The sequence below is a fragment of the Acinonyx jubatus genome, chromosome C2 (genome assembly GCF_027475565.1).
Source record: "Acinonyx jubatus isolate Ajub_Pintada_27869175 chromosome C2, VMU_Ajub_asm_v1.0, whole genome shotgun sequence".
NCBI classification, from domain to species: Eukaryota; Metazoa; Chordata; class Mammalia; order Carnivora; family Felidae; genus Acinonyx; species Acinonyx jubatus.
This window is the reverse complement of record NC_069384.1, coordinates 96,972,830-96,999,629: the sequence shown is the minus strand read 5'-3', so window position 1 is coordinate 96,999,629 and position 26,800 is coordinate 96,972,830. Positions and strand designations below refer to the sequence as shown.

General features: G+C 36.0%; 1 protein-coding gene across 5 annotated transcripts in view; it reads right to left on the bottom strand.

Annotated features, from left to right (window-relative positions):
- The window catches only part of ZBBX (zinc finger B-box domain containing), a 119,226-nt gene that overhangs the window by 25,631 nt on the left and 66,795 nt on the right, over positions 1-26,800 (bottom strand). For all 5 annotated transcript variants that reach the window (XR_008297836.1, XR_008297837.1, XR_008297838.1 and 2 more), the window contains 8 exons: positions 25,432-25,603; positions 21,103-21,223; positions 13,719-13,828; positions 13,004-13,101; positions 11,829-11,908; positions 9,822-9,961; positions 3,858-4,165; positions 372-525 (listed from right to left, as the gene is read on the bottom strand). Coding sequence is in view for 2 of the 5 variants with exons in the window: in XM_053221237.1 (XP_053077212.1) it covers positions 372-525; positions 3,858-4,165; positions 9,822-9,961; positions 11,829-11,908; positions 13,004-13,101; positions 13,719-13,828; positions 21,103-21,223; positions 25,432-25,603 (1,183 nt within the window). In the remaining 3 variants the exon portion in view is untranslated. The remainder of the gene's footprint in view (positions 1-371; positions 526-3,857; positions 4,166-9,821; positions 9,962-11,828; positions 11,909-13,003; positions 13,102-13,718; positions 13,829-21,102; positions 21,224-25,431; positions 25,604-26,800) is intronic.

Genomic DNA, 26,800 nt, shown 5'->3' with positions numbered 1-26,800 from the left:
CACAGAATCTGAGATTTGGAGATTTGCTTTTAAGACGGTATTTAGGAATCATCATACAATACTTAACAGTTAATGAAGTGATTCAAAGAATTTCTCTTTCACTATTTAGTAAGGGCTACATTCTAAATTCTAAAAATAATCTTTCCTCAACCTCATTATAGTTATGTCCTCTCACATTCTGATAATGGCCTCAAACACAAATATGCAGCAACTCACACAGGGTTAATAATTTCAACTGGAGAAGAAAATGACTTTATTCACTGAACAGAATTACCCAGTATTTCCCAAAATGAGGATGAACTGTTTTAAAAAAAGTGTCATAAAACCGTTAGGTTGGTCGACGGGCCATCTGATTTCGTGTCTGAATTTACCTGCAGTTGTAATCCTAGTACTGGAATAGCTGCATTCTAAGCTATGAGAAGGAAGTAAGTTGAGTCTCTCATTTTTATCAAAAACAAAGAATCTTTCAAGTCCTTGATATTGTTCAGTTATAGGCTTACTTCTGAGGGCTATTTCTCGTAACAACTAGGAAACAAAATATTCAACAAAATTAAGTTTGCTTTATCTCATCAACACAAAGCAGCACATTCATTCATTGAGCACCTACTTCATTCTTGGCACAGATTCCATCCCCATCAAATTTAGGGTCTAGTAGTGAAGACATAGACAATAACACAACATTTATATATAGTAAAAGTTGTGAAAAACATCTAAACCACGACATAGCAATTATCTGAAAGTTCCATTGATCCAAGGAAGACAGAAGTTCACAAAACAAAATAAAGGGTTTTTTTTCTCCTTTCTTATATTTTATTCCCTTAGTGTCCTCATGTATAAGTTATTCTGGAAAACAGAATGCCCCCTATATGCTGTGCTTTTGCATTAGTATCTTTGCCTGTACAGAAACTAATTTCAAAGATGAAAGCAGAATACTGAGGAAATAAATCTGGTCATAGACAAAATCTAAGTTAATAAAATACTTATTGTGAAGCAGATATGCATGTAGGAAACTGAGGTAAGAGCGAGCGAAGTAACTTGAGAAGTTTATACAGCCAGAAATTAGCAGAATTAGGTTCTGGCTGATTTGAAGCCTGGGATTATTCCCTCACCCTATGAATTCATTTTACGACATGCTTTCATTCTAGGAAAGAATATTAATGGGACTAAAACATACATGAGTCTAGTTAAGAAACAGATTAGAGATTCAGAAGTGAGACTCTAGATGGGCTTAAAATATAATCAGAGTGCTCTCAGTATTTAACAGCTCCCTAAAGGATCTAATTAATGCCCAAGCACAGCCTGTTTGAAGGGAGTAAACAACACAAAATGTATTATAACGTTATCCAAATTTATAAGTCGTATAAATGACAAAATATTACAAAACAAAGATAGTGACCGATGAAGCATCTCCTTCAAAGACAAGTCCAAGTTGGCTCTGCTCATGACATCTTCCCTGGCCCTCCCAGACACTGATTACCAGTTTACAGCATCCTTCAGCTTTAGTGCAGCTCTTAACTGGATTAGACAATTGCCACTCTGGAACCGTTTTTTTGAAGCACCAGTTACCAGATAAGAACAAAGAAAGGGGGGGGTGCTTGCTTGTTTCCCAAACTCAGAGAGTTAACTACTGGTGGTTTCCAAGCCAGAACCAAGAGCTCCCAACTAGACCTTGTTCTTCCTGGCACCCTATCCTACCCCACTGCTGCTGCCTTACAACTTGGTACTTCATTCCATAGATTCCACCTTTATGAAGGACTCAATATCTTAAAACTGAAGTGCAGATTCAACTATCTTGCACCCAAGTGGAAGTCAAGAAATTCTACTGCTAAAAACTCTTGCTCACTCTTAAGTTTCGACTCCAGCAAAAAAATTTTAAAGTAGTCTCTTTAAGTAGCTTAAGGAATGGTTTCTACTAGAGCAGGAAGAAAAATTAAAACAGTTTGTGTCTAGTCATCAGGGATGAAAATAAAGTTGATTCTACCACTGTGTATAAGGCACCATTCTCTATGACATGATCATTTACCAGTTTTTTTTTTTACCAATGTAGTATAAGGGATAAAAATATGAGGAGTAGCTTTTTAACATTTCAATTTTAATTATGAAATACTTTAAATATCTAGATATGTAATTGAACATGACTTGATCACACTGTTTAATATTAGTAATTTAAAATTTTGCTTTAGCTATCCATACCAAAAAAATCAGTCTTTAGAGTTAATTGTATTATTGCATTGAAGTGGACATACTCTATTCCAATGCATGTTTTTGACTATTATTATGTCTGAATGTATCCATAAAAAATTACATTTATCTTCAATGTTTCAAAAAATATTGACTTAACTCTAGGTGTCCTTTTATATTTAAATTTTAATCTCATATTTTTGAGATGTATCCATGTAAATAAAAACAGTTCTATTTCATTCATTTTAACTGCTAGATTGCTTTCCATTACACAAATTACCACAGATTACATATCTGTGAGTTTGGACCAAATGCCTTTTATTAGGTTACGGAAGACAAGGTCTCCCCCTGGGGCAAAGATCAGGCAGGCTTGCACCCAGTATACAAGAACTGGGGTCCATATGCTCAGGATTCCTCTCCCATAGCATAGGACACTGCACATGCGGTGGACATCAGAAAATTAGAGTTCTGTTGCAGAAATTCACTCTATGATTGTTTTTCCTCATTGTGGGAGGTGGAAGAAACGCTCATCTGTGATGAGGCTTTACTTTTGAGAATCTATCATTGGCTAAATTGTGGGAATATCTTCTAGAAGGGAATGGATTTCTTTTGGTAGACATATGAGAGCATCAATAGACACGGATTAAAATTAATGTTAATTTGTTGACTTGGGGCTTCTAAGTAAGAAATGTATGCTTAAACTGTAAACCTACACTCAAAGAAAGCCCAAGATTTCCGTTTTTCAGGGAAGGTATTTCTGGACCTGGCCGAGATCCTCTGCAGAAATCAGTTGCCCTTCATCTTGTTGCATCTGTGAGTACGTCTCCCAGGGTAGTCCTTCAGTGACTGAGGAGACTTCTAGGGATTACAAGTTTTTGCAAAGATCTCAGCCCAGTTTTGCGCTTCGGCAGGGAAGAAGGCCCATCACAAAGTGGGCACAAAAATCCAATCCCCCCAGCAGAAGTGGCAGCAGCTCAACATTCCTTCTTCTACGTTGTTGGTCCCCCCGCTTCAGTTTAGGCACCGCAGAGATTTATTTCAAATGACTTTGAAGGGTTGTTCAAATATCTGACTTGCCTAATTTCCAAAAAATGTATTAGGTAATCATGATTACCTAAGATTTTTAATATAGAGAACAGAAATTCAAATACAGTTTCAAAACTTGGCAATAATGCAACAATGAGCTACTTTACTTTTCCTCTAAGATGAAATACAAACTAAACCCATATATCTTTATTAGCCATGTTTTTGAAGGAATTGCCTTTAAAACCTTATACTTACATTAAGCTACAAAAACTGGTTCTATCCACATATCTGCATTTAATTCATTTAAACCCGGGACTATACAGTAAAAAGCTAGAAAGGATTTCTTGTACTAAATTATTCATAATAATAAATTTCATTTAGAAAAGTAACAGCTCTCTTACTATGGTGCATGAGGTGGGCCTCAGAGTGTTATTTGTCATAGAAAACCCGTTTGTTATCATGGCATTTACCATATTAGAATTTGTCCTGTAAGTAATTAGCATTCTTTCCCATAGGAGTCATTCTTCAACTATCTCATGATAATATAAGGTAGCACATTGTAACTTCAATAGGTAGTAATGTTTAAGAATGTATTGTCTTATGACATTTCTTACAGCATTTTTAATATAATAAACATAATAGAGACTTACCAGTGGTGACTCTGTAGTTTTAGAATCTTCAGGGTTTGGCCTCTCATGCAGATTGCTAAATTCCAAGGATTCTTTGATGTCCTGAGATAATTGCTCCTTAGTGGAAGGTTTTTCTAAACCTATACTTGGCAAAGAATCCTTGCTGTCAAGTGATATGCAGGAATCATCAGACTTTTGATTACTTTCCATATCTATAGTTTTCTCCTTGAAATTTCTTTCAAAAAAGCTGCTTTCCCCTAACTTTTCAGTGGCAGGAGAATAAACATCAGGATCCACAATGGTGTCAAATTTTGTATCTGAAGTTACTGCTGTTGAAAACAATTATTTATGAAGTTAAATAAATTGATTAAACTGTCAATAAATGAAAACTTCTATGGTGTAAACTCTTATCAATAAGCTCTATTTTGTCAACATCTCTTTACTGACATATCAGTGTTAAAATACTTTTACTCTGCTTATGTTCATGAATGATAATCATAATTTACTGATACATTCAAACCTTGATGAGCTAGACTAATGGAAGGAGGCATGATTTTATTTTGTAATGAAATTTTGAAATTGATGCACATTTTTATTGCAGCCTGTGGCTCAATTCCCACTTTCCTACATCCTCTCTCGGCCAAGTTTTACAATAGCAATTTATGAAAAATAATACAGAGAGAACCTTATTTCTGCATTTTGCTTCTCTTCCTTAGAATGGTTAGTGATAAGGTGAGGGCAAAGGGAAATGTGCCAGATGCAAGAGCAGTACCAGTTAGGGGACAGAAAAACCTTTAAGCTGGGACAGCTGCCTCTGGAAAGCTACAAAATGAGCAAGATTATATTAGTCACCACCTCATTATGTCTGCTTTAAGTAAACGACTTGGTTTAGAGCATTGGTTTTCAACCTGGGTGCACAATGGAAGCATCTGAAGGTACTCTTTAAAATTGTCAACGTATGGACCTGACCCCAACCAATTAAATCAGACACTGGGAGCGGCACTGTTTCTGTCTCCCCCCATCCCACCCCAACCCTGCCAAATTCTTCAGGTGATCATAATGTGCAGCCGGGACTGTGAAACACTGGTCTAAATTTTATGAAAAATAAAAATTATTTAATAATTTTTATATCATACTGCATTCATTTTAAATAAAAATATGTATATCATTATCCAGATTGAATATAGCTTCATCTGATTGTCCCTATACTCTTTCCAATATAAATATCTTATCTCTATAAATAGATGGTATAAAATAGTAAAGGCTATGACTAAAATACTCTCCAGTGATGTAAATTCTGCCTTGCTGCTCAAAGGACTTACTCGTTGCAATCAAATGTTTGTATAGCTGGGCAATTACACATAGCATTTAGAACTTCCATTTCCAACAACTATCACTTCTTAAATCACACAATTACTACAAGAAAGGCAGTTACTTATACAACACAGAAATACTTTTACAAGAAAAATTTTATAAAGGCTCTTCAATTTAATGAAACTTGCACAATAATGCTGTATTTTCCTTGAAAGCTTGAATAGAAATTAGTTGATTTTATGGTACAAAGAGATGCCATTTTCTTTCTTTTTTTTAATTTTTTTTTAACGTTTATTTATTTTTGAGACAGAGAGAGACATAGCATGAACGGGGGAGGGTCAGAGAGAGGGAGACACAGAATCTGAAACAGGTTCCAGGCTCCGAGCTGTCAGAACGGAGCCCGACGCGGGGCTCGAACTCACGGACCGCGAGATCTTGACCTGAACCGAAGTCGGCTGCCCAACCGACTGAGCCACCCAGGCGTCCCAAGAGATGCCATTTTCTATATGTAAATGTCTACAACTAACCTCTGTAATATTTTTGCAAGATTGCATAATTCCACTACTGCTGAAGAGGTAACAAAGCAGCCTTTTTATTAATCTTTAAAATCTGATGCAAAAAATAGAGGTGCGATTTAATTTAGTCTATTCAGTGGAAGTCCCATTAAGTCATAAAAACTAGACATCTTGGTTCAACATTTGAAAGTTAATCTAATCTGTTACATCAACAGGCTAAAGAATAAAAATCACAAGATCATATCAATAGATCCAAACCAGAAATAAAAGGGAACTTCCTCAACTTGATAAAGACTATCTATAAAAAAGCCCTATAGTTAACATCATACTTAATGATGATAAACTAGATGCTTTAACCCTAAGATCAGGAACAAGTCAAGGATATCCCCTCTTACAACTCCTTTCCAAAATCCTTCTAGAAGTTCTAGCTAATGCAATAAAACAAGGAAATAAGTATACGGATTGGGAAGCAAGAAAAAAATCTAATTTCATTCACAGATGACATGATTGTTTATGTACAGAATCTGAACAAATCCACAAAAAAACTTCTGGAACTAATAAGTGATTATTTCAAGGTTGCAGGATACAAGGTCAAGATACAACAATCACTTTCCTATATACCAACATGAATAAGTGGAATTTGAAATTAACAACACAATACCATTAGCACACAAATATGAAATACTTAAAAGAATGAACTTAACAAAATATGTAAGATCTATATGAGGGGAAACTAGAAATCTCTGATAAAAGTAATCAAAGAACTAAATAAATGGAGAGATAGTCCATGTTCACAGCTAGAAGACTCAATATTGCAAAAATGTCAGTTCTTCCCAACTTGATCTATAGGTTCAATGCAATCCCAATTAAAATCCCAGCAAATTATTTTGTGGATATTCATAAACTGATCCTAAAGTTTATATGAAGAGGCAAAAGACCCAGAAAAGCCAACAGCTTTTGAAGGAGAAGAATTGAAGGAGAAGGACAATGTCAAAGACCAACGCTACACAACGTCAAGAATTACCGTGCAATTATAGTACCCAAGACAATGTGGTACTGGTAAAAGTATAGAAAAACGTATCATCAATGGTACAGAACTGAGAACACATAGATAGCCCCACATAGATATAGTCAACTGATCTTTGCCAAATAGCAAAGGCAAAACAATGGAGAACAGTGTTTTCAACAAATGGTACTAGAACTGGACATTTGCATGCCCGCACATTAATCTGGAACAGACCTTACTCCCTTCGCAAAAATTAGCTCAAAAGAATGGTAGACCTAAATGTGAAATGCAAAACTTTAAAACTCTTAAAACATAAAAATCTAGATGATCTTGGGTATGGTGATGACTTTTTAAGACACAGACCAAGGGCAGGATCCATGAAAGAAACAATTGATAAGCTGAATTTCATTAAAATTAAAAATCTGTTCTGTAAAAGACACTGTCAAGAGAATGAGAAGACAAGCCACAGACTTAGGATTTGCAAAACACATATTTGATAAAGTACTGTTATCCAAAACATTAAAAAATCTAAAATCTGAACAGTAAGAAAATGGGCCAACAATCTTAATAGACACTTCATCAAAGAAGATAAATAGATGGCAAATAAGCATATGAAAAGATGCTCAACATCATATGCCTTTAGGGAATTGTAAGTTGTTAAAACAACAATGAAATCCATTCCATTATTGCTGAAATGACAAAAATCCAAAACACTGACAATACCAAATGCTGGCAAGGATGTGGAGAACAGGAAGTCTCATTCATTGCTGGTGGGAATGCAAAATGGTACAGCCACTTTGGAAGACAGCTTGGTGATTTCTTACAAAACTAAACATGTTCTTGCCATAGGATCTAACAATTGCACTCCTTGGTATTTACCCAAATGAGTTGAGAATTATGTTCAAACAAAAACTCACACATGGATGTTTATATTTATAGCAGCTTTATTCATAATTGCCAAAACTTAGAATTAACCAAGTTGTTCTTCAGTAAGTGAATGTATAAATAAATTGTGGTATCTCCAGACAATAAAATATTACTTAGTGCGCGCACACACACACACACACACACACACACACACACACACACACAAGGATCAAGGCTCCTGGGTGGCTCAATCAGTTAAGCCTCTGACTTCCACCCAGGTCATGATCTCACAGTTCGTGGGTTGGAGCCCTGCATCTGGCTCTGTGCTGACAGGTCAGAGCTTGGACCCTGCTTTGGATTCTATGTCTCCCTTTCTCTCTGCCCCTCCCCCCACTCAGGCTCGCTCGCTCTCTCTCTCTCTCTCTCTCTCTCTCTCTCTCTCTGAAAAGTAAACATTTTTTAAAAATGATCAGTCAAGTCACGAAAAGACACGGAGTCACCTTTAAGTGTATATTACTAAGTGAAAAAAACCAATCTGAAAAGATCTCATGTTGTATCATTCCAGCTATGTGACATTCTGGAAAAGGCTTAATCATAAAGATAGTAAAAATATCAGTGGTTGCCAGGAATTAGGTGGGAGGGAGGTAATATAAAAAGGCAGGGCACAGAGTATTTTAAACGTACTAAAACTATTTCTTTATGATACTATAATGATGAATACAGGTCATTATAAACTTGTCCAAATCCACAGAATGTGCAACACCAAGAGGGAACCCTTGTGAACTATGGACTTTTGTTGATAATGGTGTGTCAATGCATGTTTATTGATTGTAACAAATGTACTACTCTGGTTGGGACATTGATTGGGGGAGAAGCTATGAGTTTGAGAAGGCAGAGTGTGTGTGTCTGTGTGTGTGTGTGTGTGTATAGGAACAATCTGTATTTCCTGCTAAATTTTGCTGTGAACCTAAAATTTCTCTAAAAAATAAAGTCTATAAATAAATCAAGCATCTTTAAAGTCACACTTTTTTTTAAATGTTTATTTTTGAGAGAGAGACAGAGAGACAGAGCAGGGGTGGGGAGGGGCAGAGAGAGAGGGAGACAGAATCTGAAGCAGACTCCAGGCTCTGAGCTGTCAGCACAGACCCCAAGGTGGGGCTCGAACCCACGGACCACGAGATCATGACCTGAACTGAAGTTGGATATTTAACCGACTGAGCCACGCAGGCTCCCCTAAAGTAACACTTAATGGATATTTATATTCAGCATTTCCCCAAAGGTAACTGGGACACAATGTTCCATGTAGATCAAAAAATATCTTCTGGACTAGGTCTGGAGCCCTGTAAAGTCCTAAATTCCCACGTGGATATAGCTCATAGTTGGTCATAATAATTTATAGGCTTATGGGCTGAAGATGTCAAGTCCAGCAGGATGACCACAAATCACAGTTCTCTACCATCTACTACCCAATCAGAAGGGAATCATCAGTTTTATAACTAGCTATTTTAAATAATGCTCTCAAGTATCTCTCAAGTCCTTCACACAAGATATATTTATTAGTTTTTCTGAAAATACTAAATAGATTAGAAATAATATTTGAAAAGCAGATTAGAAGTAATCTAATTCCTATGTTTTAGCTTAGGAAAATGAGATCTAAGAAAGCAGTGACATGTTCAAGGTCACACAATGATTTAAGGAAGAAATGGAAATGAAATCTGACTTCCAAGCCAGGATAATTTACTGTGACTATCTTTAAATGGTGCTCTCACCATCTGGAAATTGAAACCAGACATTTGCACACAGCATCCTAATCTATAAATTCCAAGGCAACTACTAGTAATAATGTAGATATATAAACAGGATGGTTTGTTATGGTTTGGTTTGGTTTTATCACTTATGTAAAACTTTACATCAAAACTGAATATTTGGGGAGAAGATTTAATGCAAGGGAGGGCAACAGGATGCCAATTAGATTTTTGTCACTAAAGGCATATCCATGTAATCTTTTAAATGCTGCTTTCTCAGTCCATAATAACTTTTAGAGGTAGCAACCAACACAGGCAGTTTTTTTCTTCTGGATACACTGTTGTCCATTGACTGAAAAGGGTATTTGCTAGAAAACTATATATTTTCAACCAAGGTTTTCTAAGCACCAAATTTTGTGGGGTTTAAATGAACAGCAAAATAGGTAAAGCTTTTACATAGTGAAATACCTACCTGGTTTTATTAAATTACCAACATTCATTGTTAATCATGTTGATCCATAAGAAAAAAAAAAGTTACCTTTTGAGTTATTTTTACAGGAGGAAGAGCTGTTGTTCAGATGAAGATGTAAGAGGTCTGCTTTTCCCTTGGTGAAAACATGATGTTGATGAATGTCATTTTCATATAGAAAAGTATTCTGATAATTATGAAACGTGCAACTTTCATGTTTAGGGACAGCAAAAGAAAAGAGTTGAAAGAAAGGATAAAAAAAGAAAGTAAAAAGTCCCAGCTTATTAAAACAAATACAATACAACCTTTAAGGAATAGGTTTGTTTACATTAATTTAGTATTTTTTTAACCTTACTGTGGACACATTCTAAACCACAAGTAACTAAATAGTATTTGGGTTTAAAGACACAGGTAACTGGACCAAATCAGATTTAACTGAACAATGTCAACAATGTCAATTAAGAGCTTCCTTAAAAAAATATTCTAGGGCACCTGGTGGTTCAGTCAGTTGAGCATCTAATGCTTTATTTCAGCTCAGGTCATGATCGCAGGGTCAGAGGATCGAGCTCCTCATGTCAGGCTCTGTGCTGAGTGTCGAGCCTGCTTAAGATTCTCTCTCTTCCCCCCTCTGCCCCTCTCCCCCTGCTTGCGTACACACACACACACACACACTCTCTCTCTCTCTCTCTCTCTCTTTAAAACAAACATTCTGAAATATGTTTGGTTCCTTATATTCTTTCTTCTAAAAATGGAGAGTTACCTTTTCAAGCTCATTGAAATCTGATGAAATCAAGGTTTTAGTACTTACATAAACTTTTCATTTGAACTATCAGAGTCAAATTTTCAGTTTTTAATGATGATTACTATATACTAACATATGTACAATTTAAACATTTTCTATAAATTGAATAATATATTTAATAATACCCGATATTTATGTAAGCTTTACATAGCACCACCATAAAAGCTCCTGGATTATGCTCCTGTGCCACTTATGATCCTTTATGATTCTTCTTAGGAAAGAAGAAACTTCATGGACACCTCCAAACCCAAAGTGCAAAACTACTGCCAAACCATCATCAGTAACTTTCTCTGGCTTCTATAACATGGAGGTCAAAGCAGAACTTGTGATAGGATATATAAAGGAATCAAATTAGAGAGCATAAATGTCATTCATTTCCTTAGGTAATCCATACAAATCTCTTATCTACTGACCAAAAGGTTGTCTCCTGCCAAAAGCACATTTGTTTCTAGATATGTGAGTCTATGTGTTCAAACATGGGGCTTTTCAGGTCCAAGAGCATCACTTAGGCCCACTGCTATTCCAAAATGCTGACATATAAACAAATAAGTTGATCTGAACATATAAACAAAAAATGGGGTTGGGGCTACTTAGTAGGAACTTCACTCTGCTGTTTGCCCAATTTAATACTTTGTAGTCAAAATACATGAAACTCTAGCTAAGATTTCAACAGCAAAGGAGACTTGGAGTACTTTTTAACATTACTAACAGAGCTAGATGTTATTTTTCACTTGGAAATGACAAAATTATAAAAATAGTTACAAAGTGAACTGTTATGCTTCATGCTTCATCTATTTAATTCATCACATAGTAAACTCTACCTAGAAAGTAATCTATAGTCTGGGACATCTTTTTATCTCTCAAACTAATCATTAATATATCTGTTTTTATTTAGGGTTCATAGAAATTGGAAATACAAAGAAAGCTCATAAGAAATATATCATCCTTGGTAAGCCATTTCAAATAATAATGCTAAATTTAGAAGTATCTATTAAATAATCCAGATATTAGGTAAGAGTATATACATATCATTATAGTCACTTTTCTAATTATTGAATACTGGCAAATGTTAGAAATATTGTGCACAAATTTAAACATGGCTTTAGTAAAATATATTCTAATATCGAAGTCATGTTTTTTACACCATGAATTTCTCATTTAAAGAGATAGTTGAATCGCTTCTCGGCCTTTTGGCTAAGATCAAGTGTAAAGAGATAGTTGATTTCTTGGGTAGGTTTTTAATAAACATCAAAAGCGATTTAGAAAGATCTTACCTTTGTTGACTGTCTACATCTGCTAACTCAACTTTGTAGGGCACTGTGTTTCCTGGTTCTTCAAATTCCTCTTCATAAGTCTTATTAAATGTATGTAGTATAATATTAGTACGTTCAATAAATGTATTATACATTAACCATCTAACTTGTACATAATATTTAGAGAATTTTCTCCCTACAAGCAATGTCACGTGCTTTCTGACTATGTACCATAGAACAATTCCAGGAGAACTAACGCAATAAATATTTGTTGGGGGCATTGGCTGTGTCAGTCATGTCATTACTACTATCACACCTAGAAACAACAGTTAACAGGTGTTTTACTATGTAACTACTGAGTACAAAGTAGGCTAGTGACTGAGGTGTTTTTAGTTCTCTGGCCAGCATATTACAAGGTTACTCTGTGCATCAACTAATTAATGTCAAGAACACACACACATATGTAAGCATGTGTGCTTATTTGTTCAGTATCTTAACAATTTATCCAGAGGGGAAATAAAAATGTGGCTAGGAGCGTGCACGCATACACACACACACACATACACACACACACACACACACACAGCAGAAGCGAGGACAAGTAGTACATTCAGCTACTAGATGACTGGAAAATCAGAAATGTGCTGAGTTTGTCCCAACTTAAACCTTCATCCTAAAGCTCCAGCTCTGACTGGCTCAACTTTCAGGTGATTCTATTTTGTGTCTTCTAGAGTTTATATTCAAGTTATTACACTAAATCCCTTAAATCTTAGTACTATTTTTTCTTTAAATAAAAAATAATACTAGATGACATTCAAGAAACTACATATATACAAATTATATTAAATAGACACCATATAAGGAGACCAATTTTTGTTTAAAAGACTGATAACATAAAGGGCTAAATAAAACAAGCACTAAACTACATTTCTATAAGCTAAGAGAATAAAATGTATTCTCATCTCCCACACTACATGTTTCCAAAAATAGCACAATATCAATTCAGCTCACAAATTTACTGCCTACATTAAAAACCATACCATTTTATTCCTATCAGCATGTTTAAATTCAAACTCTTGTAGATTTTTCCCCAACAATGCTTAATTAAAAAATATTGTTGAAAATAATATGTAGTTATAACTATATGTTTGGAATTTCTTGTTTGCTAAGTAATAGGGTAGTCATTATACACTTACATCATCCAGTTCAACTATATTTAGAGATGGCTCGGGTCTCTCTATGTTAAATTCTTCTACTGGCAGAAAAAGTGCTGGGTATTGTTTGGTCTCCTCAACTAGGAAATAAGATTAGGAAATAATGTCATTAAAGGATATACTTCACCTGATAATTCCCTATCTTCAAATAACATAGTCAACAATAAGAGAATAACGTTCTCTTGTGCACCCACACTAATACATATATGCTGTCAGTTTCCCAAGCTCAAGTAAAACACATATTTTCTTAACATTTAACGTTTAAGTACAACCATTTAGGGATGCCTGGGTGGCTGAGTCAATCAAGCATCTGACTCCTGATTTCAGCTCAGGTCATGATCTCACAGTCGGGGACTGAGCCCTGCATTGAACTCCGTGCTCCACCAGGCACAGAGGGATTCTCCTGCTAGGGATTCTCTCTCTCCCTCTTTCTCTGCCCCTCCCCTGTTCACACTTTCTCTCAAAATAAATAAATAAACTTTAAAAAACCAACTATTTAATTTAAGGCAAAGTAAATCTATCAAATGGGAAGGAGAGTGTGCTTGATTTTGAGCTACAGATAAAGGGTGCAGAGTCCAGTTGAGGGTAATATAGTAAAACGAAACAAAACAAAACAAAAAAGCAGATGCTAACAAATGCTTAGTGTTTGAAATTTGAAATAATAAATGAGAAAATATCTAATCAAGACTGAACTAACCATCACTGTCTTCATCACTTTCATTCTGGGAACACTGTGCCTCACCAGCAGTGTTACACTGAGGTATGAATGCATCTGGCAGCATGTTTCGAAGTTGCTCCTGTGGAGTTCTACAGAACGAGAAGCAATTAAAAGACTAAAATACATTACCTGAAACTTTCCCAGGCAAGATCTTGATTTATTTCACAAATGAATGAGCATACAAAACTAATGATGAAACCAAAGCTATACTTCTGATTCATGGAAGAAAAGTATGACTGTGTAACAGAGTCTTCATCTATTAAAATAATTTCATAAATCAAATTAACATCATACAAGAGTTTTCAATTGCATGTCGTACTGTTTTTCATTTAGATGAAAATCAAAGTTAAGACAAAAGTAAGTGTTCCTACAAGCCACATGGAGGCCCTGACATACCACACTATTTAAAAAGTTAATTTGTGAATGTGTGTTGTGCATCACCGTTAGGTATTATGTTGATAGGTCCCAAGGCAAACTAAAGACATTTTCCTGAACTTTAACCAAGCCAGCAGGGTGATAAAATATGCTTTCCCAATATTAATGTAGTGTGTTCCAGCTATGGCATCTATCACCCAGTTAATGAAGTTTGATATGGCCCATCTCGTATAGAAGGCAACAAAACACAGGAATTCTCAGAGGTCAGGATTATGCATTGGTTTCATAGGCTATTCCCCAATTCCCGGTAAGGTGGCACCTTTTAGTCAAGAATATAAATAGCTACAGCCCTTCCAGACCATGCCAGTTCATGGAGTCCCCGTGTAAAAGTCAGGACCTTCTTAATGATATTAACAGGTAGCATTGACACAAAGCTTAAAATGTACGAGGCTCTGTTCTAACAAATCTGGGGTATTAAAGATTAACAGCTATATTAATTAGGCACGCGTGTTATCTTAATTTTACGTATGAGAAAACAGGCACGAAGAAGTAAACCAACTTGTACAACCATTTAGGTAGTAAATACAGAAGAGGATTTGAACCCAAGGAGTCCGCCTCCCCAAGTCAATGTTCTTAACCATTACTCTGTATGGCCTCTCTCACAATTTGCAAAGGCAGTAAGATTTGATAATCTGACAATCTATGGCTATGTGAATTTTCCCAATATATATAATGTATATATCAGAACACTCCAAAATATTTATATATTACTCAGCTTTGTGTCTTGACAAATTTCATGAGCGTACCATCTTACATCTATAATTTAATTAAGTAATGGAAAATATAAAGAGTAAAGGTCAAAACAAACTGGCACGTGGCCACCAGGAACCTGTTTCCAGTTTGACACGGATATAGTATACAAAAAGTTCAATCATAGATGCACGTAAGTTTACTATTATTCAGATACTCCTTCTTCGTGAAGTAAAAATTTATTTAATTTCATGAGCAAAGCCCTGAACCAAAGGCTTATAGAATCTAGGCAACAGAGTACTGGAACTATTGACTGTTTATTCTAAATTCAGTATTTTGCAGATGAGAAAACATAGACCAAGAAAGTTTAAATGATCTGCCCATGAACAAACAAATAGTTACTCAATGAAATAAGTCTGTATTCTGGATATTGGGACCCTGGCACCAGTGCTTGCTCGAAAGATCATGCCATGTAAATAAAAGGATGAAATGTCTCTTAGAGTAAGACTCCCTCACCAGATTTTCCTGAAAATGTAAACAAGTATTTATTGAACGCAGACTAACTGACAGGTACACACTAATAAGCTTCAGACCTAAAAGACTGGTACGGGCATGACACTTTATAAGAGCTATAGACAGCTTGGACAGCAGTTCCATAGGAATAACTAGACTAGAACAGTATCTGAATGAACCATAGGCCACAACAGGATACAACCATACACCTCGGAAAATGACCAGCACCAAACAAACAAACAAACAAAAAACCCCAAAGATACCAGGCACCGGCAAAGATGGAGGGTAACCAGAACTCATACATTGCAGGAAGGTGTGGAAACTGTGCAGTCACTTTGCAGACAGGGTCTGGCGGTATATTTATAAAGATAAATATACACATAGCAATCTAGCCAGCCCGGCCCAGGTATTTACCCAAGGAATTAAAAACTGATATTCAAACAAAAACCCATTTGCAAATGTTTCTAACAGATTTAGTCGTAATTGTCAAAAGCTAGAAATCAGCAGGATGTTCTTCAAAAGATTAATGGATAAACTGTACATCAGGATGATGAAATTCTGGCCCACAATAAAAAGGAACGGATTTTGATTCACTGAAGAGCACGGATGGCTCTTAAATGCATTTTGCTAAATAAAGGACACACAAGGCTACATTATTGTATGATCTCACTTACACGACATTCAGAAAAAGGCAAATGTATAAGGATGGAAATGGATCAATGGTTGCCTTGTGTTGGAGAAGTGTTGACTATAAAGGGGAAGCAAAAGGGAATTTGGAGCTGACGGAACTGTGCTGTTTGGTGCTATGATGAATATTTGACTCCAGGCATTTGTAAAAATCCATAGAACTGTACACAAGTTTATGCTATTCAATTTTTAAAAAGTACTCAGGATGTGGACATAACCCAGGGAATGGCAGATCTACTCTAATGGAGGTAGGAAAGAAATGAGCACCATGGCCTCAGAAACTTTGGAGAAAAAGTTTTTGACTAGATACTGTAGGCTAAAGATAAAAAACACTACATACAAATAATTCACTCTAGTTGGTAAATTTGTTTCTCACAGTAATATTAGTTTGAAATTCTGGAACAACTGTACACACACACACACACACACACACACACACACACGGGCTGATAAATGAGTAAATATATCATAGATAATGAGAGCCAGGATTCTCATTGTAGGTGAAAGTAACCACAAATAAGCAAAGAAAGGATGTGATGCTGGTTTGGAGTCAAGTAGGAGTGTACTTCATGTTTACCTCAATAGATACCCAGGTATATAGATACAGAAATAAATTTGGCTATGTGAGTATAGTGGTAAGTACACATACATATATTTCCTAGATGTTCTCTGAGATGAAATAGGCTCTGTGTTTCCTGCGTAGCCATGAGCACCTCTATAATCTAGATCTTGGTTTCTTAACACCATTTTCAAAAAAAAGGAATCAAGAGTACTTGGAGTACTTATTTCCGTGCTAGGGCCCAGAAATGCATGTTGGGTGCCAGAAAAATGAAGGTATATTAAAAGCAAACAAATCAACAAACAAAAAAGGATGAGGATGCATTGAAAGAAGAGGGGAGTCAACCTGAAACAGCTCTCAGGGGTCAAGGCAGGAACTACTTGAGTCACAAAATAAATAACAATAGTGTTTAATATTAATTAAAAAATGCATATCCATGAGTCCACACAAATAAACAACTGAATAAACAAATGAAAGGGGAAGTAGGGATATTCTTCCTTGAAGAATTCTAATTAATAAATATAGAAGAAATGAAGGAAATAGAAAATCACTAGTTATTCTGCTGCTGGAAAATTCCACAGGTAAATACTAAAATTAGTAGAGGAGAGTTTAGGTAAAAAGAAGATTTTGTATCATCTCAAGGCATCTCCCCTAAAACATTTATTAATCACTCTGATATGAATGTTTGTGCCCCCTCTCAAAATTCATGTGTGAAAATCCCAATACATAATGTGATGGCATTAAGAGGTGGGGTCTGTGGGAAGTAATTAGGTCATGAAGGCACAGCCCCCATGTGGGACTGATGCCTTTATAGAAGAGTTCCGAAAGAGCCATGTGAGGACACAGCCAAATAGATGCCTCCAGGAAGCAGGTTATCACTAGGCTCTGAGTCAGCCAGTGTCTTGACCTTGGACTTCCGACCTCCAGAATTCGAAGAAACACGTTTGTTGTTTACAAGGCATCCAGTTTATGTTATTCCATTGCAACATCCCAAATGGACTAAGAAAGAAGCTGGTACCAGAAGTGGGGTGCTGCTAAAAATGTGGAAGCAGCTTTGGAACTGACTGACTGATGATGGGTAGAAGCTGAAAGGGGTTTAAAGTTCATACTAAAAAAACCTTATATAGCTGTGAAAGAAACTTTAAAGGCAATTCCAGTGAGGACTCAAAAAAGAGGAGAACTGAGGAAAAGCCTCAATCTTCTTACAGAATATCTAAGTAATCCTGAAAAGAGTATCAGTAGAAATAGGGATGGTAAATACCATCCAGCTGAGGTTTCAAATGGATATAAGGAACATGTTATTGGACAGTGGAGGAAAGGCAATTTTAATTAATAAAGTTGCAAAGAACTTGGCTGAATTGTGTTTGTGTCCTAGTGTTTTATGTAAGATAGAACTTAAGAGGGATGAAATTAGTTATGTGGCTAAGGCAATTTCTAAGCAAAGTATTGAAGGAAAGGCTTGGATTCTCTTGACTGCTCATAGTAAAACGCAAGGGTGAAATGACTTAAAGACAGAATTGTTAGTCAAAAGAGAAACAAAACTTAAATATTTGGAATATTATCAGAATTTACACATTGAAAAAAATGAGAGGGCCTATTCAGGAGAGAACAGGACGTGTATGGCCAAATGGTCATCTGATAGGAAGATTAGCCATCTAAATAGAAGGCATATTTTCCACTGTCAGAGACAATGGAAAAATGACCTCCAAAGGCAATTCAAAACTCATCGGGGCTATACCTCCCATCACAGGCAGAGAAAGCTGCAGGCCACACAGCAGGGAGACCCCATTAGAGCAATGCCCAGTGAACCTCTAGGGGCAAGGATGCCCCTGCAACACCAAGCTAGCCAAGCCACATGATTCCCACCCAAGAAAGTCACAAGCATGTGACCCCACACAGAACCATCATAGGAATGGGGCCACCCAAAGCCATGAGGGCAAAGCCACCCAGAGCCTTGGGGTCCCAGCCTTGCCTAGTAAAGCTGTGGGGGCACTGCCTCAGTGTGTGTGAAAGGCAGGACCCCTGCTCTAGTGTGTCCGGAAGGTGGGACCTCTATCTCAGTGGGCCCTGGAGTGCAGAGCATCAATGGAGAGGCTAATTCTCAAGACTTAAGGTTAAATAGAATTTGCTTTATTGGGTTTTAGACTTGCTTAGAATCTGCTACTCCTTTCTTCTTTCCTATTTCTCTCATTTGGAATGGAAATATCTATCCCATGCCTGTCCCACCATTGTACTTTAGAAGCAAATAACGTGTTTGATTTCATAATTTCACAGTTAGAGAACAATTTGCCTCAGAATGAATAATACATTGAATCTCACTCATATCTGACTTAGATGATATTTAGATGAGACTATGAACTTTAGACTTGAGATGATGCTACAATAAGTGAAAATCTGGGGGCTGTTAGAATGGAATGAACATATTGTGCATATGAAAAGTTCATGAACCTTGTTGGGGCCAGGGCAGAAAGCTCTGTTCTGAATGTTTCAAGTGTTGTAACCCTAACTCCAAAGTGATGGTATCAGGAGGTGGGCCTTTGGGAGGTGATCAGGTCATACGGACAGAGCCCTTATGAATGGGATTAGTGCCCTTGTAAAAGAGATCTGAAAGAGACCCCTTGTCCTTTCTGCCATGTGAGGACACAGTGAGAAGATGGCCATCTATGAACCAGGGAGCTGTCTCTCTCCAGATACTGCATCTGCTGGCACCTTTATCTTGGAATTTCCAGCCTTAAACACTGAAAAATGAGTGTTTGTGTTTATAAGCTACCTGGTCTATGGTATTCTGTATAACAGCCCAAGACCTTAATTACAAAAGGAAAAGAATGAGTGTGCAGCAGAGCAATTCAGTGAGCACCACGTTAACCATGGGCTCAAGGTTAACATCCTGGTAATAAGATGCACTGACAGCATGATCCTGTGATACCACACTGAGAAGGGCACATCCTCTCTGTGTTATTCTTCCTCCAAATGCATAACCTCAATCTAATTATGAAAAGGCATCAGATAGACCCAAGTTGAGTATATTCTATAAAAAATCTGGCAAGTACTCTTTAAAAATGTCAGGGTCTTGAAAGACAAGAAAAGACTGAGGAACTATAATGGATAAGGAGCTATGACAAAAAAAGGCAGTGTGAGATCCTGGATTGGATCCTGAAGTAGAATAAGGACAACAGTAGAAAAACTGGTGAAATCCAAATGAAGTCCGTAGTTTAGTTAATAATATCGTACCAACGTTAATTTATTGGATTTGATACATGCACTATGGATATGTAAGATGTTGCCATTATGGGAAGCTGAATGAATGATATGTGGGAAATCTTCATACTGTTTTACAACTCTTCTGTATGCCCTATTTCGAAATAAATTTTTAAAAAATTTGCCACATGAAAAACAGTTAAAGGGGGCATGGGGGCATATATTAACCTGTCAAACAGAAACTTCAAGGAAGACATGAGGGCTGATTTCAAAAATCTGAAGGAATGCCTCGGAGAGGAGGAATTCAAGTTGCTCTGTATTGGCTTAATTGGTAGAATTGAGACCATGTTTAGAAACCAGTCGGAAACAAATTACAGCTCACTAGGAGATACTACAACAGGGAGAATGTTCCAAAAATGGAATGGGCCATTCCAGGAGATAGTTTTGTATGAATGAAGGTGAAGCAAGGGCTTAATGACCCCTCCTCAGGTACATTCTAGACTGGTCCTCCAACACCTTGCTCCTCAAAATGCAGAATTACCTACACAAATATCAGCTGAGAGCTGTTAGAAATTCAGAAATGCAGAGTGCCAGTCTCCACCCAGACCTACGGAAGAAGAATCTGTATCTTGCCACAGTCGGCAGGTGATTCATCGGCACAATGAAGTGTGAACAGTACTACTATAGGGCACAGTGAGCCTTTAAAGGTACCTCCCAATACAGATCTTATATGACCATAAAACAACTATGAATGACTCTAACATGTAATTAGTAATAATTTTAGTCCAATATTTAATAGCTTGACTTTTAAACAATTTATGAAATGTCACAGCTAATGATATACTCTTTGAGTAAAATAATTGAATACTGTTAATAACACTATAACATTAAAGGTATAATTAAAAGTAGATTCTGAAAAATAGAGCCTCACAAGTCTATGCTAATGTAAAATATGAGAACAATACCTTTTCAAAGTAATCATTCATTTATTGCATTATTTTTGCTATTATTCTTAAATTCTATACCATATTTGTGTCTTTTTCTCACATACAAATTTGCTTTTATAGCAAACTCTAAATGAATGATGCATCACATACATAAATAAAATTTAAATCCTTATTAGAACAGTAGAAGCTTCATAGGGATTTAATATTGCTTTAAAATTATTTATGCAAATGTGAAGCACACATATAAAACTGCTACAAAAAAGCATGTCACACAAGCCAGGAACATAAACAGCTTTTATATTTCTTATTTATAATGCAAAATTTCAGAAAATACCTTCTGTGTTTTTTAAGCCATAATTTTTCCATATACGAAAGACTGTCTTCTTTAAATTCAATATTGAGTGGTTCTCTCCAAATTTTCAGATTAGTTTGTACTTCACATTCTCCCAATGAGTCTATAAAAATAAGTATAATGTGCAAAATTAATGTAAACTTGTCTATAAATTACCATGTCTCTCAAGATATACCAGTCACCAATTTTAAAGCAAATATGCTTTGATATTTATCTATGTAATCAATAGTTCTAGCCTTAATAAATGCACAAGTATTAAATGTTAGCAATTTATTAAAGGACTGTATAGACACTTTTCTTCAATAATCCCTTGAAATGAAAGAATCTTATGATTCATAACATTTTTAAAAGCAACTAATTATTTTAAATGATAAAGATAAATACAAGCAGATTCATTATATATTCTATAAATGCACACACACATAAAGGTATGTATCATAGCCACTGACAATAATATTTACACATTACGGGAAATGGAAAATAAATAACTCAGAATGGCACCTGGAGGAGACAACTGTCCTCATGAATTTATATCTCCATGGCAATTCACTTCCAGATGCTTAAGATGTTTCTGAAGTACTACTAAATTAAAACCATTATTCAGAGATATTTAAAACTGATGGAGTTTTTGGGAAAGAAAGCAGTATAAATCCAGGATTACCAGTCTTTCCACCCTCTTAGATACTACCCATCTCTCCAAACTGACCATCCTGTTGGAGGAGAAGAAAGAGAAGTAGTAAGGATGGGAAAAATTATTTTTGAAGACTGAACCTAGAGAACAGTCCCAACCTCATACCATAGCCTTTAGTGAATAGCTTCCAGAAATAGCCTAATACCAGCAAGAGAAATAAACCAAAAGAATGTAAGTCACACTATCCCTATTCTCCCCACAAAGTAGAGCTGTGTTGAAGAAAGCAATCGGAGGAAATTCTGAGAAACACCATCAGAATGCACTAAACTGAAAGAAAAGAAGTTAAGGACATGAACAAAAGGAGATCCCCCCACTACAGGTCCCCCTTTCCAGGGCAAAACAAAGTATTTCTTGACAGGATAGCTGAAACTAAAAATGAGGACTCGCTTTTTTGTTTGTATGTTTGTTTAGTCATAGAGAAGAGCCACTGTGCTTGAGAGATGATCCCCTAGATCTGTCAGGTGATGAGTAGGAAGAAGGTATAGCATCTGGCCTGGGATTCACCCTTCTCCCATTATCAACGGTACATTCCCAGGAAATAAAGATGGTGGGTGACCAGGGTTAGTTTGCTTGTTAAGATGTTAATAACGGGGCACCCGGCAAATAGATTAATGATATGTATGGAGAATATTATCTGTTTAATGCATTTAACAGGATAGCCATTGTTTAGAATTGCCTATAGCAAACAAATCTAGAACACATGGATCTATGAAACTCATCTCCCTTGAAAAGTGCCACATACGTAACTTAGGTTTTGGTTTGCTGCCTCGTTTCATGGTTCTCTAGCTACCTTTTGTGAGAATTTGTGTGAGATGCCCCTTTGTTCATATTAGCGGGATGTTGGGTGTTTTTCTCAATAGACAGTGCCAAACTCTTAAGGTGAACATATGTTTTGATGTGTTTGATGAGGTGTTTGAGGAACAGCCAGGCAGCCAGTGGAGCTGAAACAGAGTAAGCCAGGATGGGAGTAACAGGAAGTGAGATCACAGAGATAATGGACTTCAGATTACATTGAACCTTCTAGGCCACTGTAAGAACATGCCTTCCACACACTGAAGGAAATGAGCCTTGGGAGTTCACATAAAATGAATTCAAGTTAGTAATCAATAACAGAAATAACTAGAAAACTTGGGAATTCAAAACGTGTTACTAAGCTAGATGGCCAAGAAGCATATAAATAGATACTCAATAACACTTGTATTGAGTTACACAGAGTAAATATACCATTTTATCTCTAACGGACCAACAAAAATTTAAAAATCTGACGAAGTGTTGATGATAACGGGAGGCCACCAAACCTCTTAAATACTGCAGGGAAGTATAAACCAATATAAAACCTTTGATAAATAATTCAGTTTTATCTAGTATAGCCGAAGACATATACATCCCATGACCCACCTATTTCAATCCCAGGACCAGACATCCTAGAAATGTGTGCACATGCATAGCAGGAGACCTGTACAAAAATATTCATAACGGCATTGTTTGTAATGGAAAATGGGAATCAACTCCCCAAACCGTCAACATTTAAACAAATAGTGGTATTTGCATATCAAATAGTAAAAATGAATAAAATACAACTATGCACATCTTCAAGGATAAATCTCAGTAAATAATAGTGAATGAAATAAACAAGGTGCAAAAGAATACATATACTAGCTTTCTGCTTGCTACATCCAAATTTAACAATATATTGTTTAGAGACACACATATGCAGTAAACTACGAGGAAATTAAAAAAAAAGAAGAAGAAGAAATACTCAATCCAGATCAGTGACAATCTCGTAGGAGAAAAGAAGAGAAAGAATGGTGCTTACTGCTTTGTTTTTCTCCATAAGCTATACAAATTTTGTAAATATTTATTTTTCTATATCCATTTAATGTCTTGGAAAAAGAAAAGCATTTATAAGCATATACATATAATAAACACATAGTCATATATAATACTCTGGGGCAAAAAAAAATCACTTCTATCAACAAAAGTCCTCATCTTAATGATTTCTCCTGAGCAACCACTGACACAACATTTCTGCATTTATAAATTTATTTTAAGGTAACTGTACAAGTAAATGAATAGCCGATATGGTGATCATAACTTATTTTACAATAGTGAGAATCAGAAACAAAATATCCATCAAAAAAAATTCTGATTAAATACATAATGGCATACAGATTATTATACAACAGTTACAATTATAATTGATGTATAATTGCATTTATATGTAAAGTCACCCGTGACAGAATCTAAGCAAAAAAGTTACAAGTAACATATATAGTGTCACCCCATTTATACTTGTGTGTGTGTTTGTGCCACTGCGTCTATTGAAAAATATGTAACAACATGTTAACATTGATTATCTCTAGATGGTTGGATTGGGTTATTTTCATTTTCTTCTTGGTTAACTTTTTGTTCTAACCAAATCATTTAAAATAATCATTATATTATTCTTATAATGTAGTTATATCCACTATGAAATTTTTTTCCTCTTTGACCTTATCTGATTTATCAGATCAGTCCTTTTATTATTTTAAGCTCTATGTCTTTCAAAGTAGACAATCAGAAAGGTACGTTTATAGAAGACTTAGTCCCTTTCAGAGTAGAAAAGTAAAAAATACATCAAAATATGAAAGTTCATATAAGAAGCACATAAAATAACATAGGCAATGAAAGTTATATTAAGGTACATGCTACAAAGAGAGTATATAAATAAAGTCTTGGAAATATTAACAAAATTGATGTGGCATGAACAAGTGTGGGGAAAATATTTCAAGGAAAAAATGTTCAAGGAGAACATTACTCAGTAAAAAGTCCAATTCTAATTGGAAGGTGGTATGTGATACCTTGACATAAAGAATGAATAATCAGGAGAATTTCTGCCCTGAAAAAAAAAATGAAATAAAAATAATAAAATTGGATACTGTCAATGAAGATGAAAGCTGACTGAAATGTATTACCTAACATTTTATTTTCAGTGAAAAGCTATCAGAAGTCTCTACAAGATTCTGAGTAATAAAATCAATAAACCAAATACTCTTAAAAGTATGATGTTCCTCAAGAGATACCAGGAAATGTAAAGCAGAGACAGTATGCACCTCAGTCATCCAATTTTCGATATCTAGAGTGTGGGTGCAAAAATCATCAAGGAAAAATAAAAACGAGAAATATCCCCTCAAACAGAAAACAAATAAGATAAATCTTAAGTTTATAGGAATCCTTGAAATATATTTTTTCAAGACACATATAAAAAAAGTTATTTACTTCTCCATCTCACAGATCCTCTTGTTTTATGTATAATTACAGCTCAATAAAGGAACAGTTGTCCTGACAAAACTTTCTTCCAGGAGTTGGGGAGCTGAAAGCATTCAACTCTCCACTCATCTGACAGTCTGAATTTACACAGGAAACAAATGCAAATCTCCCCAGTGCTCAGGTCAGGGTTCCATAAATATTAAACCACTAACCGCTGGTTGTACCGTGAATACCCCTTTAAGGAGTTATATCGAACTGTTATCCCAATTCTAATAGTTTTTGAACACTGCAGTTATACTCACAGAGAATGGAGATAAGTAAAACAAACTCAGCTTTATTTTATAACATTCATTTTATAAAAATAGCTGTACCTGCTTTTGCCGCACGTAAGTTCTGACTCTCGTCATCATGGTGTCCAGTTCTCCATTGATTTAAAGCTTCCTGAAAGGACTGGGAAGAAGCTTCTTCATCAAATGACCCTTCACACAGGAGCCTATCTCTTGGATTTGAACATTCTGTTCTTTTTGTGGTTGGAACGTCTACCTAAACCAATTAAAAGTCCATCTAAGTGTGCTTTACTAAATTTTCTGTATCTTAAAATATAGGCAGCATTATTAGGCATTTTGAATCATAGATTACTTTTAAACTTAAAAATGTAATGTTTTTAGTTTGTACTTATTTATATGCTTTACTGATTTCTTTAAAACTGTATCAGCAATTATAAATGGTCTCTTCAAAAATTGTTAAAAACTAGAGCTTTCAACTGAGGATTTATCATCATGTCATTTACCAGTGTTCTCCCTGGAAGGCAGCATAGCCATGAATCTCACTCCTCTACTCCTCCAATCTGCTCTCTGCAACCCCTTCACAGGAGAGAGAGCAGATTTTTTTTAATGCTTATTTATTTTTGAGAGAGAGAGAGAGAGAGAGAGGAGACAGAGCATGAGCAGGGGAGGAGTAGAGAAAGAGAGGGAGCCACAGAATCAGAAGCAGGCTCCAGGCTCTGATCTGTCAGCACAGAGCCAGACGCAGGGCTCGAACCCACGAGCCTTCAAGCTGTGAGATCATGACCTGAGCAGAGCCACCCAGGCGCCCCTAGAGCAGTTTTTTTTTTAATATGTGAATCTGATCATGTTACTCCTATGTTCAAAACCTTCCAATGACTCTATGAAACTCTTATGAAGCCTCCTACTAGGACCTACAAGACCATACGGACCTCATAACCCTTTGTTTGTTTGTTTGTTTGTTTGTTTGTTTGTTTTTTACTTCACTTCCTTCAATTCCTACTTCATTCCACTGGGCTGTAGCCAAATTTACATTCCTTCAGCTCCTGGAGCCCATGAAGCACACTCTGCTTGAGGGGCCTGCCCTAGCCATATCTAACACTTGGAATGATACTTCATATTTTCACATAGCCATTGCACTCATTTCAGCTGGTCTCTTTTCAGCTGTCACCTACTCAGAGAATAGGTGATGACCCTACATATATACCCCCTTGGTGTCCCCCAGTTTCAATTCCCTTATTTGCTATATTTTTTCTCCCAACAGCATCTCTGTGTGAATTTACTCTATATGTTTATTTATTGTCTGTCTCTTCCCATTAGAATGTAATGAGATCCAGCCCTTTGTCTTTTTCTTCAGTGCCAAGAACAGTGCCTGGCACGAAATAGATGCTCATTAAAAGTCAGTTGAATGAACGAACAAATTAATTAATGTATATGAAACATTGCATGCTTCTTA